This window comes from Nematolebias whitei, chromosome 10 (genome assembly GCF_014905685.2).
Source record: "Nematolebias whitei isolate Nwh7 chromosome 10, NemWhi1, whole genome shotgun sequence".
NCBI lineage: Eukaryota > Metazoa > Chordata > Actinopteri > Cyprinodontiformes > Rivulidae > Nematolebias > Nematolebias whitei.
The window spans coordinates 18,718,880-18,734,090 of record NC_056507.1 but is presented as its reverse complement, the minus strand read 5'-3'; the positions used below and the strand labels follow the sequence as shown (position 1 = coordinate 18,734,090).

Below are 15,211 nucleotides of genomic sequence, written 5' to 3'. Positions count from 1 at the left end.
TTCACTCTGATTCTATTTTAATGTTTATATATATATATATATATATATATATATATATATAAACATTAAAATAGAATCAGAGTGAAAAAGCTAGATATTAGTTAATTTTTACATCACTATATTGTTATATTAGGCTGGAGTTTGATTATCTGTTGATTGAAACACTATGCTGGCATTTATACTGTAAATGGCCCTTTACTATCAGCACTAACTTTCCTAAACTGAACTTAGATTTTCCTAAAGCAAACTTCACTGCAGGCGATCTGACAACGCTCCAGTTTGGATCTAACCTTCTGATAGCTGTACAATCCTATGTAAGGGAGCTATTTCAGGCCCAGAGGGAAGAAAGACTTTGACAACTGAGAGTTATGAACGTCAACGTTATAGAAAACGAACCTTTGCAGGAATGGAGGTTTGGACTGGTTCTGTGGGAACTGATACCACTGTGTTCAATTAGGATTTTAATTGTAATTTTATTTTATTTTATTGTGGGTGCAGCAGAATCTGAAACCCCAATTCTGACGAAGTTGGGATATTGTGTAAAATATAAATAAAAACAGAATGCAATGATTTTCAAATTTCATTAAGCCAGATCTTATTCACAATGAAACACATTAAAATCACATTAAAGGTTTAAACTAAGAATATTTACCATTTATTGCAGGCGTAGAAAATGAATTTTGAGTTTGATGGCAGCAAAATCTCTCAAACACGTTAGGACAGGGCTGTGATTCCCTCTGTGAAGGATCCTCTCTTCTGTTAACAACAGTCTGTAAACATCTTGGAACTGAGGAGAGCAGCAGCTCGAGTTTGTAGAGAGACATTTTGACCCATTCTTGTCTGATGTTGGATTCTAGCCATTCAGCAGTCCTCAATATTCTTTAACTTTTTTTAATTATTATTATTGTGCAATGAACCAAATACTTTCAACTGGTGAGAGGGCTGAACTGCAGGCAGGCCAGTTCAGAGTCTGGACTCAACTACTCCATGTTGTACTGAAAGCAGTACGTGGTTGAGCATTGTCTTGCTGAAAGGCCTTCCCTGAAAAAGATGGAGGATATGTTGTTCTAAAACCTGTAATATACCTTTCTGCACTAAAGGCGCCTTTCTAGATGTATAAGCTCCCAATGCCATAAGCACCATTGCACCCCTATACCATCAGAGAGGCAGGCTTTTGAAACGTGGACTGATAACATGCTGAATGGCCCCTTTCCTCTTTACTACAGAATATGTGTGGTTTCAAAAAAATAATGTCAAACTTTGATTTGTTTCTGCATGGTGTCTACATTTGTCTTCTCTTTTGCACGATAGAGCTTTAACCAGCGATTGTGGATGGTATGATGAGCTGTATTTACAGATAATGATTTGTTGACATGTCCAAGGGCCTGAAGATCACGGAAATATTAACTTTCAGCCTGTTGAGCTCAGAGATGTCTTCTTGAGATGTTTTGATGGTATTTTAACTGTAGGTGGTGAGATATTCAAAGTCTTCCCAATTATCTGTTGAGGAACATTATTCTGAATTTTCAGCACACTTTTCACAGGCTGGTAAACATCTGCCCATCTTCACTTCATCCTCTGTAAAATGCTCTTTTTATACCCATCACTGACTAGTTGGCAGTGAACCTAATTCTTTGGGGAAAAAGAAGCACTTCCATCTGTTTCTTGTTTGTAATACACACTTTTACTGCCTTGGGTTAGCTTTGTTCCCACTTTTGGAGATGTGATGGGGCCATAAAATAAAATAAAAATGCACATCAAACAGGTAGCACTTTCCTAATTAAAACATTTAATATGTTAACTGTGTTAAACTGTGAAACAAATGCAGGTCTATGAGAAGCGAATATCATTGCATTCTGGTTTTCTTTACATTTTTCACAGGTTATCTCTTTGTTTAATAGTCAAAGACAAACAATAAGCACAGACTGAATGTGAACTGCTCAGACCCGTCTGATGAAGAGAAACATGGTTTGAAGTCGTTAAAGGGTGACACTGTGTGATGATGGAGCATACCACCGCGGGTGGTATGGTGTACAGTGGTGTGTCTCGGTCAGGGCGCGGCGGTCAGCCTTCCCTCTACTCCTCAGCTGTGTGAGACAGCTGCTTTTCATACAGGCTGAGGACATGATGCACAAACTGGTACTGCTCACACGTCTGGATCATCCCACCTCTGAAAAACACATAAAATGAAGAGGCACAATGATTTAGGATAAGACATGGCTGTTTTCATTCATAAAATATAATTATGGCATACGTTTGGTGTATTCTTTTTTATTATATCAGTGTGTGACCCTAATTTTTTATGTTGTGGAGGTTGTGATGAAATAGAAGGCAACAGTTAAATTCAGGGATTTTATTACAGTAACTGATTATTGCAGTTCGTAACAGAATCTGAATATTCCTCTGTATTTCTCTTGTAACAGTTTCTGTTGCCCTCTGCTGCCACAGCAGCACCCTCTAGTGACAGGATGTATTAAAAACAACACAACATAAATGCATTCATTGGTAAATAAAACAACAGTCCAAAAATATTGTGTTTATTTTGAGCTAACAACTTTGTAACATTTTTAGCCTTAGCAGTATTGCGTGCCAGTTCTATTTGTGTGCTTGTGTTCCCTCAAGATTTAAAACAAAATTTAACCACATCAGCCTGATTTTAATCCCAGATATATAGAAAAGTATGCACATTAATAAAGTGTAATTGTATCTCACCGGTCCAGACGGAGCTGGCAGGTGGTTCTGAGGATGTCAACCACACCTTCAGTCCTCAGCTGCTTACACAGGATGGAGGTGGCAATGAAACAGCCAGTTCGACCAATTCCAGCACTGAAGAAGAAGAAAATTAAGAACAAGAACTGAGATCAAGTGCCTTAATGACAAGAAGCACTTTGACTTTGTTTAAACTGTTTGTGAAAAAAATCAGAGTATAAGGAGGGCAGCTAAAAAATACTAAACAGGTTTTATGGTTTCTATAGTATCAAACATAAGCAAAAAGAAGCAAACTTTTTGTTTAATCAACCGTTTTGGTAACAAATACTCAGTTGATTTAATGGGTTCTTTTTTTTTGTACATTAATTCAATTGCTGTAACTACTTTAGCACAATTTGAGCTATATTAAAATATTCAGCTAAAATAAGGACATTCAGCAATAACTATTATTTTTAGTAACTTTTGTAATTTTTAAAAAATGCTTATTTAAAGTTTCCTCATAGAAATATACTAGGATCATTTATATTTTACAAAATAGTGTTCTCTAATATCTGCTTCAGCATAATTGCTCCAATTTTGCCTTTCTATGCTACTTTTAGCTACTGCAGCATTTAGATTTTAGCTTCTTTTCTGTTATTTTTAACTTGAAGCTATAGTTTTGTTACTTTAGCAAAACTAGTAGCTATAGTTTTTCTACTTTAAATTATTAGCTACTGTTGAGCTACTTTTAGTTTTTGTTACTTTCAGCTAGTAATTTACTTCTTTTAGCTGTTTTCTAACATTCAGGTCATTTAAAGTTTTCACGACAATATTGTAAATATTTGCTACTGGTTTGCTAGCTTTAGCTCTGGCATGTTTTTCTACTTTTAGCTAACATTTAGCTAATTTTAGATGTTGTTCTGCTAATTAAAGTTTTTAGCTGTACCACCTTGTTTCTTTTATCTTTAACTATCTTTAACTTTTAGCTACGTTTGCTAATTTTAGCTTTTTTCTCATTTTTATTTTTTGCATCTGTTTTGATGTTTTTATTTTTAGTTTAGCCAATGTTAGCTTACTGGTTTTTACATTAAGCTACTATTGTTCTGAATTTACCTTAGCTACTGTTGTGCTACTTTGCTACTTTTAGCTTGCAAATGTGCTTCTTTTAGTTGTTATCTAACATTCAGGTTCTTTAAAATTTTCACTACAATATGGCCAATTTTTTCTAGCAGTTTGCTAGCTTTAGCTCTGGCTTGTTTTTCTACTTTTAGCTAATATTTATCTAATTTTAGATGTTATGCTAATTTAATTTTTTAGCTATACCATTTTGTTTCTTTTATCTTTACCTTTAACTTTTGTCTACAGGTTTGCTAATCTTAGCTACTGTTTCTCATTTTTATTTTGGCATCTGTGTTGTGTTCTGCAGAAGTAATGTTATTGCATAGAAAGGGCACTAGAGGGCGGTCTAAGACTGTTAAATATACTATGCAGTGTGATGACAAAAAAATGAAAGTGAGGAAGTAAAGAAGGAAAACTAAAGCTGAGCCGTGTCTGCTGATTTTTACTTTTATTCAATCTTGCAACCCACAACAATCTGTTTTTCTGTTTTAGGTAGTTTTGCAAATTTTTGCTTTTAAGTACATTTTTACTGTTTTTAACATTAAGCTACTATTGTTCTGACTTACCATTTAGCTACTTTTGTGCTGAATTTAGTTTATAGGTACTGCTATGTTGATTTTACCTTGTAGGTATTGTTACGCTCCTTTTAGCTTGTGATTTTTTCTCGTTTTAGCTTTAAGAACTCCGTTTTAGCAAATTTCAGCAACATCATTCACCACAAACAAGCATTTACAAATTCTGGACCTGCAGTGGACAATTGTTGGGCCACTGGAGGGCGGGGCTTCCTCTCTGGCTCCTTCCACTTCCTGTACCAGCTCCAGCAGGGGCGGAGCTTTGTCTGGGGTCTTCTGGTCAGGCCAGGAGGTGTACCAGTAATGCTTTAGCGTGCGCTCCTCTTCCTCGCACTGATACACAGATACATACACTCAGAACGGCATAAATGTGTTCATGTTGTAATGGTGAAGCATAAATATTTAATCATTTGCACATAAATGTTATTTTGGTCAGAGTTACTAAGGCAACAGCTAAACACACTTTAGATAAAAGCGTTAACAAACTTGTTTTTTCTCGTCTTCCCTTGACAATACTGAGCACATTTTGGCAGTTCCCATCATTCATGTTAGTCACTAATGATTATTGCTACAGATACACTACAGAGCCAGAGATAAATAAACAAAACACTTTTAACTCGCAGCACATCATGTAATGATCCTTCAGTGCTTATTTATCTGATACAGGCTGCATCAGCTGAATCATGTTTGTATTTGCTAAGTGCTGGTGCCACCCTGATCTCAAATTAAATATAAATGATCCAAAACACATAAATGGCACTGAAACAAAAAGCCACATCATGGTTTTTTTTCTCCATCAAATAGATATTTGTTGTTTTAACAGAAGAAAACTTAAATCAGATCATGTTAAGAGCAGGTGTTTTAGTAAAATAAGGAGTTCTAGAGACATTAAGAGCCAAGTTAAATTGTATTCAGATACACATGTTTACCTTTTTTTAAATAATCTGATAAATAACGAACAATTTATGGATGTTCTCATTCATACTGAAGAGGTTCTACATTTAGGACAAGACTCACAAAAGTCAATTCAAGTGGTTTCAAACAAAAAGGCAAAAAGGAACCAAGAGATTTTCAAGTCAGACAGCATTACTGTAAGTAAATTATCAGTAAAAACACAGGGTTTGTTTAGCTTTTACTAGAAGACAGCTAAAAAACCCAATTGCAAAACAACCTATAAGAAAATGTTAAATTTGAAGTAAGGTAAGAGTTGAGAAAATGCACTGAAGTCTGGTTTGAACATGGGCCTTCTGAATCAAAATGCTTCCTAGACGTTGTGCATGAGAGAACTGATTAGAGTAGTCCCTTGCTACTTTGCAGTTCAACTTTTGTGGATTTGCTATATCGCGGTTTGTCAACGCACATTAACTTATTTAAATAAAAATGGTGCAGAACACATGATTGTCAACTTTAATATTACTCACATGATTGGGATATTATGGGATACTGTACAGTAAAAGTTAGTTGAAAATTTGAAAAAATAAAATACTTTGGACAAGCACCACCATTTTGTAGTTCTCTCTCAATAAGCCTACACTGTATTTCCACTCATAACAACTACATTCACCAGAAGCCAACAGGGCCCTGCCCAGAAGCCCCATTTCCTTCTGCTGAAATACTAGAGGGAAAGTTTTGATCTGATCGGAAAAGTTTGGCACTTATTACAGTGACTTCGGTGCCCAGTGGATACAGAGAGCAGCACGGAACCCACTGAACTGGACCAGAACCGGAGCAGAACCAGACCTCCAGAGCCATCGGTGAAACTCAAGAGCTGGTAGCCGACTCACGAGAACTTCAGAGCGGGACGTAAGTACAATTTAGTAGCTACATTTAAGTATGGTGTTAAAATTTGTAGGTTTAATAGTTTAGAACAATTGGTTGTGGGCTTTGTTTTTGCCGTGTACATCTGCAGAAATGAATCGAGTCGGACCGGAACCGAGAGATTTTACTTAGTATCTCTGCAGAACAGCAACAGTGTTGCTGTTCTGCAGAGATACTAAGTAAAATTTAGTAGCTACACATACTGTACTGTACGCATGTTGTTAAAATTACATATGTTTAAGAGTTTAGAACATTGCAAGAGTGTGGGAAGAGTTTCTAAAGTCTTAAAATATATATAAATACTAAAATAAATATAATGTCATTATTTCATGGATTTTCACTTATTGCGGGGTTCTGGAACCTAACACCCACAATAAACGAGGGACTGCTGTACTTTAATTTTATTTATTGATATTTCTTAACTTCACAAGTCAAATGGAATAAGCCTTTTGGTAAGCACCATGGTGTAGAAGTCACATTTTAACCAGTATCAAATCAGCTCCTTGTTGTGTGATGCTGACAGAGTTACCTTCAGAGTAAACACCCTCAGACTGTAGTCATCCTCCTGGGTCACCGACACAACGCTAATCTCTATTCCCTCATGGGTCACAGTGTCCTCGGGCCAGTACTCTGCACATTTCTACTCAGATGGATACACAAGATATATATTTACCCATTTGAATAAATCTACAGCACATAATATGCAAAGATATGAATGTTGATTTAGCAATGACACTATTGCTTTCCTGTTTATAGTTTCTTCTGTACATTTTTGATATCTAATAATGCTTGTTTTAACTTCAACAGGTCAGGGAACAAATCATTCTTCAGCAGATTTGAGCAAAGTCCTTCAGCACTCTGCATTCACGCTGCATTTTATTTATTTATTTAGCAGAAAAGGCACTTTCATCATCGTAAGTCAGGTTTTCGCAGTGACCTCGTTCTTCTCCTCCAGGTTGGTGATCATCACTATAATCGGGCTTCTCTCCTGCCACACCATCCTCCAGAAGTCCCCCACTGTGTTCACAGTGGGACCCTGCGTAGCGATGTATGCTTGCTCCTCATCCCCATAACCCTGCACACAAACAAAAATACAAATACACGTGCCTGCGTTTGAGAAAAAAAAAATGGCTCAAAAACCACATGAACTACTGAGTTCATCCTTAAATACAAGCATTTTCACTTACTTTGAGATAATTGGCGTTGATGTATGTAGAAAGAAAATCATCTTCATCCAGTGACTTCAAGATGACTCTGCTGTGTGTGTCTAGGTGGACACAAACATTGTAAAAAGAAAAATATGATTGGCAATACATCTAATTAAAGTGAACATTTATGGACTGTAATAATCTGTCACAGTCTCGTGTTGCAGCTGTACTTACTTGGTAAAATGGTTTTATAGCGGTTCTTTCTCACAAGGCCTGGATAATTGTACTCCTTTGGGTCCACAAAGTTCATGGGAGTTTCCTGACAATGAGGGGGAAAAAAAAAAATATTAATGCTTAAAGAAAAATCTGTCCTTCCATAAATACCAGCAAGGACATCTGGCATAAAACACTTGTGCCAAAAACAAACATGTGAGTTTGTCTAACATTCAACTAGATCAGTCAAGACCCTGGTTAACCACTGCCTGTGCAATTGACAAACAGGGTGCCGGTGGAAATTGTGCTACTATTAGTCGAAGACCACATGGAGGGAAACATGTTTGGAGATAGAGGGAGAAGAGAAAAGTCAAAAGTGTAGGATTGAAGCAGCTCTAATCCTAGTGCAATAACAAGCAAAGGTAGAGAGCTAGCCAACATGATGCAGAGAAGGAAGGTAAATCTTTTATGTATGCAATACACCCAGTGGAAAGGCAGCAAGGCTCACAGCACTGGAGCAGGGTTTGAAACTGTTTGAACATGGCATGGATAGAAAGAGATAAGGAGTAGGTGTGTGTCCTGAGGGAGAAGTTTACAGGGAATATAGTAGAGGTGAAAATAGTTTCAGATAGGGTGATGTGCCTGAAGGTACAAGTAGAAGGTCTTGTGCTAAATGTTGTCTGTGGTTATGCTCCACAGGTTGAAAATAAGGTAAAGGAGAAAGAGAAATTCTGGATGGATATAGATGAAGTGGTAGAGAGGATTCCCAAGGACCTGAATGGACATGATGGTGAAGGAAACAGAGGGGAAGATGAAGTTGTGGATAGGCTTGGTGTCAAGGAAAGAAACCAGGAAGTCCTGATGGTGGTGGTTCATGAGGTACTGTGGTAACAGAACCACACACACACATGCATACATGGATGACACAGATGGACAAAAACAATCAAACGCCTTTGCCTTTTGACAGCAGATGATATTGTCTAAACACATAAAATTACCCGGTTTCCTTCTTGCCAAACTGTTTCTTTCTAATTGTTCCTGACCTAAAGGCTTCTGATCATGCTTGTCTGATCTTCCACATCTCTCTGCCTGGCAGACACTGCAATTCTCTGAAGGTTTAATACGCAAAAATACTTGTAGCCCTTCGTCCTTCGCCCACTGACAGGCAGCGGAAAAGCTTACGGGTGTGTTCTGCTGGGTGTTTGTGTGTCAGTGTGTGTATATATTAGTGCCTGCGTCTGTGTGTCAGTGTATGTCTCTTCCGGTGAGTCTGAGTTAATCTACAGTGTAGGCGGCTGAGCTGCTGCTGTACTCACATAAAACTCAGCCTGGAGGCTCTGGTCATCCATGGCCCTCATGTGCAGCATTGCAGGGGTCAGGATGTGTGTTCCCTGTCGGAGGTACTCCTGGGCCGACTGGTCTCTGGGAGAGAGCTGGGCTCCGTAGCCATAGGGCTCCGTGCATCCTGGTGTGCACATGTCCAGCGTCAGAGAAACATTGGAGCCTCTCCTGTGGGTTGATGAGGTCAAGGTTAGTTTGAACATACCAGAGGTTTGTTAACACATTTGTTACATAAATTTTGGATTAAATACACTTTGATAAGATGCGTACATTTTAGCATTAAAAATGGCCACAAAATATCTTTTCCACTACACAAACTTGCTCTAACCTCTCCTGAAGCCCAACTGGTGTGACGGTGAGAGTGGAGGCGTCTCCTTCCGTTCTGCTGTCTGTGCCCATGTCAAAGACAGGAGTCTGAGGCACAGGGTCGAGGTCCAGCAGATCCTCTTGGGCGTCTGTCCATTCAGACAGGGTGAAGGAGGGCTGACGGCTCACGGACTGACGCCGGTCACTAACGTTCCTGGACACTGGTTCTGATGACCACAAGCCAGTGCCATAACGCCACTTACACAGCATGTGGATGATCTGAGGAGACACCAGCAAAACGAATGAAGCTGTAAACTGGATTAATTCCCTCCATGAAGGCTCATTCATGTCAATAAGCTGAAGAAAAAAAAATTCCTATGCAAACAAAAGTTTTATATAACTATCACAGTCTCTGTTAATTGTGTGACAATTTTCCTTGATTTATTTTTTCTTCCTATGCTACTTTAGGTTTTAGCAAGCCTTTTGCTATGTTCAGATTTTAGCTACTGTTTAAGCTTTTAGCTGCACTTGATACTTTTAGCTTATCTTTTGCTACTTTGAGCCAACCTTTTGCTACTTCTAGCATTTAGTTATCTTAACCTTTTTTGACTAAACACTGGATATTTAAGCAAAGTTTTGCAAATTTTAGCTTCAATCTAGAGTTTTATAGTTTTAGCTTTGACCTAGCCTTTTGCAAATTCCAACTAGCATTTTAGTTAGCCTTTTGCTACGTTTTCCTTTTAGCTAATCTTTTACTGCTTTTAACTATGATTTATCTGCTATTTCCTTTTAAGACGTTTGATATCTACAGCTGTCAGCTAAGCTTTTGCTACTTTTAGCTTTGCTTTTGCTAATTTTAGCATTTAGCTTGTATTTTGCTTTAACAACAATAACATTTTGCTAATACTGTGTTTCACCTTTTTCAGTTAATATCATTCAGACGCAGCATTCACAAGGCTGTTTAGCAGAAATCACAATTTGTTGACTATTTAATGTGTTCCTTGAAGCTACGTTTAATATTTAAACATTCACAATAAGTAAAATAGACCAGAAGTTTGAAAAACCGATAAATCCGTTTTGACTGTTAGAATAAATATGTATTCAATACTTTACCATGATAATGCCGATGACCACACCAACACCCGATGTGCCTTGGACAACCCAGTTGTGATGTTTGGTGTTTTCCATCTCTTTTAACATCATTGTCTAACCAATGCAGAGATCCCAAAATTATTGTCAATAACAATTCACAGCCAAAATGATCTGTTGCACCAAAGGTCACATCCAGAAATGATACTTACATCCGTTCCAAAAATTGGCGGGTACGGTAAAATGAAACTAAAATAGGATTCGATGACCTGCAGGGCTTTATAGATGGACGAGAACGGTCCATTTCCTTCCAGCACAAAAAACACCCAGTATCCCTGAGAAGAAGACGGGAGGGAAGTTAGAGTTACAAATTTGCAGACTGTAAAATTAAATTTTTGTAATTACAGAAATAAACCAAAAAAGTGAGTAATCTGCTTTGCAAAAGCTTCATTTATGCTAAAATTGAATTAGAATTCTGTTACCAAACATAACCATATATATAATTATATAAAACAAGTTTTTTCCATGACTGATTTACATACCAGGACTTGGGAGATGATAAACAGAGCAACCCAGCAGTGAATCTCGATCACCACATTGTACACACTGACCACAAACATCTCCTCTCCATGTGGGTGTTGACATCCTGTCGGTCTGTCTTTACAGTCAAGGAGCTCATCCTTTTTAGGAGCTCTGTCACCTAATTTCTCAATCTTTGTGGGTTCATCCAGCCAGACAGGGTCCTCCTCGGGTTTCAGGAAGATGGAGTCTTCAGTGTGCGAACGACTGGAGCTGCTCAGCCGACGGGTCATGATCCCCCTGAAATGAGGTTAGTTTCTGGTAAATGTATCTGTTGGCTCTTTGTTAGCAGAATTCTGCTTTGTCATTCATAAGCAACACTGAAAACATTTGCTTTAACTTCTTTATAAATCACCCAAAAGTCAGATTTAATAAGAAAGAACAGACATAAAATAAATAAATGTGTCCAAAATGATACCAAATCTAATGTCTGCTTTGGCTAAAGAGTGGGTAAGTGGGACTCTGTGGAGAATTAATAGGCAATTATTGTCTGAACAGCCTTGTTTTAGAGAAACAGTTTAATTCTGATTGGACTAATAGAGTGGGGTCAAGACAAAATCAGCTGTCATTTTAAAACATCATTCTCTAATGTTTCATAGCAATTCATGTGAAAACTATTTTATAAAACTTCACATTTTTCCCTTGCATGGCAAAAATCTTGATTTTCAACCAAGAGCTACCCCAGACCACACCAGTAGTGCTAACGTTGATTTTTGCTGCTGCTATTTGCCCTGGCGAATAATCATAGAGTTCAAAGTAAATAACTGTGTAAAGTAAAATTCATAGCCATTTAAAAATGTATTAAAATTCAATAAACCCCAATTATTTTGAGTCTGGAGTTGTTTTTGGTTGGCAGATATCTACTTTGTTCTCGTCTCATCCAGTCTAGTTGTTCGCATGTCGATCCAGTCAAGATTGAACTCTGATTTATCAAACTCAGCTTGTTCTACAACATCTACAACATGTAAGATATTGCTTGTTCGCAACCTTTCCCCATAACCACAACAATTGTAACTAGCACTTCTACATGTGAGAAAAAATACAGGAGTGGCTGGTGTTTGTTTAGTAGTTGGTTTCATCATTGTGTGAATGCTTATTGTGATCCTGTTTATATTTATATTATTATTTGCAGCCACTATTACTATTCTGTACATTTTTCAGAATCACTCTTTCCCCAATTTCCCCTCTTTCCACAATTTTTTCACTCATGTCAACCTTTTTCAGCATAATTCAGCAAACCTGTGCACTCTCAAATTCAATTTCAGCTTCTTTCTACTTTTTTTAGCTATGTTTCAGCTTTTTTTTTTTCCTCCTCATTTCAGCTTTTGTAATTGATTTCCTAATTTTTCTGCTAATTTCTCCATATTTAAACCTAATTCAGCAAACTTTTTTCTTTCTGCTTTCTTCTGCTAATTTAGGATTATTCTTCCATTTCAGCTAAATTTCAGCATGTTTTTATTCTTTTTTTTAGATAATTACAGCTGTTTTTCAGCAAGTTCTTCTGCAATAAGCAGTCACACAGCATTTTTGCAGGAATTACAATTTCTCTATTATGAGCCACTGCTGAAAGGAGAAGGCAGACAATGGTTTTGCTTGTATTTGTGTGTGTTTCTGTGTGCTTATGTGTCTATTAGCCAAATATCCCGTGAACCTAAATATTAACATAATTTGCAAAAATCATTTGATGAACATCTACAGCTGGTTAACTTTTCAAGTCAAACCAATTCAAGATGGTCACTACAGCAACTCACTTTAGAAAAAAACAAAGCTGACTTGAATTCAGTCAATTACACAGATGTGCTGAAATAAAGTGTGAGAGCTGAGTTTTTAATGACGAGTACCTCATGTTATAGTTGGTAGTAGAAGTCAGACCCAAGAATGAAGACTAACACAAGAAAATGAAAAGAAACCGAATGAAAACTAAATGAAAAGAATCCAAAAAAGTTCAATCTGGTCCTCTGGACATTCAAAAAAACAAAACAAAGCAAAACAACAAAAAAATATAGAAACGTTTCGTCTCTCATACGAGAGACTTCCTCAGTCTGAGGTGCTGTATTCAGCTCAGTCTTATAAATAGCACCTTCTCTGAGTGGATCAACCATTTTTGCTGCTGACAACCAAAACCAGCTGATCACATGCTCAAGAAGGACCATCAGCCTAACAATGGATCATTAGCACACTGATGGCTGTGTACTATTCACAGAGGGCTGAGTGATACTAGCAATCACAGCATTGTAAGAGGGGGACAGTTGAGCCCGGAGGCCTCCACCCCTGTTTAATGATGGACGATTTCTTTTCACAAAGATGGTCTCCTTTACTCCTCTCTCAAACCATCGTTCCTCTCTGTCCAGGATGTGAACATCTTCATCCCTGAAAGAGTGACCGCTGGCCTGGAGATGAGTGTAGACCGCAGAGTCCTGGCCTGATGATGTTGATCTTCTGTGCTGGGCCATCCTTTTGGCCAGTGGCTGTTTTGTTTCCCCGATGTAAGACTGATCACAGCCCTCCTGACACTGAACAGCATACACAACATTACTCTGTTTGTGCCGGGGGACTGGATCTTTGGGATGAACCAGTCTTTGCTTTAATGTATTTTGGGGTTTAAAAGCCACTGGGACGTTATGTTTAGAAAATAAACGTCTCAGTTTCTCTGATACTCCCTCAACATACGGAATGACCACTGGTCTGGGTTCCTCCTTTTCAACCAGGATATCAGGATAAATGCAAAGAAACTCAGGTTTTACTTGAAGATATTTTGTAAGTAGCTGCCACGCCAGCTTTTTGTATTGCATTATTTGTTGTAATAATTAAATCTTAAATCAGAGATGATGGCACAAAACAACCACGGGAAACTCTGGAGCTTGACACTTTGACTGCTATGATACAAAATCTCTGCTTAATGGTTTAGCTAATTCACATTACCAACCCTAAAATGGCTACAACTCAATGAATTTTAATGCTATTAAGCTATATTTAGCTGTGGTAGTAGCTGAGAGTCCTTCAAAACACATACACTGAATGTAACATATCACATGGGTTGTACAAAACTTTGTTTTTAGAATTAGACTGAAACGACTACAACTTCATTATTTCTCAGCACAAGATGATTTTAGTCTAAAGAGAGTCAGAGTTTCTTTATTTGTCATACAAACCATATGTGGTACATGTGGTGGAACAAAATTGTGTACACAGGGTCCCAGTTACATCCAACAATAAAATGTAAAAGAAAAACAGTAATAAGATATGAACTAAGAAAAATATTGACTACAAATACGCTAAGCACTAATAGCATAAAAACAGTACGCCGCTCAGCAGCAACATGATGTGATTTTTCACAGTGATTATTCTGGTTAGAGATTCATGAGTCTAACAGACTCAGGGTAGAAGCTGTTCCTCAGTCTAGTGGTTCTATACTTATTGCTCCTCAACCTCTTTCCTGAGGGGAGCGAGGCAAAAAGTGTGTGCTGGGTGAGTGGCGTCCTTCATTTAAATGAAGTTTTAAATGCTAAATGCTAAAGTTTTAAAGGTTTTAAAAGCTTTTTTAATTCTTCAGTTATTATTATTAGTGTATTGTATGTATATGTTTATATTTTTTTTCTCTTTAATTTACTCATTGATTGTTGTGTTGTTAAGCACTTTGATAACCGGTTCTGTTTTAAATGTGCTCTATAAATAAAGTTGACTTGGCTTGACTTCATGATGCAGGTGGCCCTGTTCCTGGATCTAGAGGTGTAGATGTCTGTGATGGTTTGGAGACTGACTCCAACAGTTTTCTGTGCAGTCTCCACCACTCTCTGCAAAGCTTTTCTTTCTGCAGCTGTGCAGCCTCCATACCACACGTTGATGACCAATCAATAAATCAGTGACATGAAAGGTGGCGGGCGATGCACGATCTTTCAAAGAATGCTGGGGCTTTACTTATTATTAATAAATGCCACCTTCATTATAGAGATATTCTTATTGTGGCATCGGCTTAAGAGGTTCAGGTTCTCTGTTAACAGGACAAACAACTGTGTGCATGTTCAACCTTTTAAAAATCCTATTGTTATTTTTAATTCAGCTTCCTGTCAGTTGTGTTTGTTCGGCTGTGTGAATGTGTCAGACTGTGCGTTTCTAAATGAGCGTGTACATGACAGAAAGGGTTACATCTAATCCACCGGCCTATTCACACGGACAGCTAAGCAGTTTGGAGTGGCTCTCATCTCTGGATCCTCTTGTCTCCCTTAGATTGGACTCTATTGTGTGAGCGCATACGTGTGTGTGAACCTGTGTATGGGTGAGTGTGTGTGATAGAGAGAGAGAGAGAGAGAGAGAGAGAGAGAGAGAGAGAGAGAGAGA

The 15,211-nt window shown here is 37.8% G+C and overlaps 1 protein-coding gene across 1 annotated transcript in view; it reads right to left on the bottom strand.

Annotated features, from left to right (window-relative positions):
- Window positions 1-1,576: 1,576 nt before the first annotated feature.
- ptpn5 (protein tyrosine phosphatase non-receptor type 5) overlaps window positions 1,577-15,211 on the bottom strand; it is an 18,663-nt gene continuing 5,028 nt past the window's right edge. Inside the window, exons 3-14 of the mRNA XM_037682737.1 lie at window positions 10,837-11,113; window positions 10,507-10,629; window positions 10,319-10,411; window positions 9,228-9,484; window positions 8,875-9,067; window positions 7,580-7,664; window positions 7,385-7,464; window positions 7,135-7,272; window positions 6,727-6,837; window positions 4,552-4,712; window positions 2,713-2,826; window positions 1,577-2,170 (exon numbers count right to left, since the gene is read on the bottom strand). Of these exons, the coding sequence (XP_037538665.1) occupies window positions 2,077-2,170; window positions 2,713-2,826; window positions 4,552-4,712; window positions 6,727-6,837; window positions 7,135-7,272; window positions 7,385-7,464; window positions 7,580-7,664; window positions 8,875-9,067; window positions 9,228-9,484; window positions 10,319-10,411; window positions 10,507-10,629; window positions 10,837-11,106 (1,719 nt within the window). The 5' untranslated portion in view covers window positions 11,107-11,113 and the 3' untranslated portion in view covers window positions 1,577-2,076. The remainder of the gene's footprint in view (window positions 2,171-2,712; window positions 2,827-4,551; window positions 4,713-6,726; window positions 6,838-7,134; window positions 7,273-7,384; window positions 7,465-7,579; window positions 7,665-8,874; window positions 9,068-9,227; window positions 9,485-10,318; window positions 10,412-10,506; window positions 10,630-10,836; window positions 11,114-15,211) is intronic.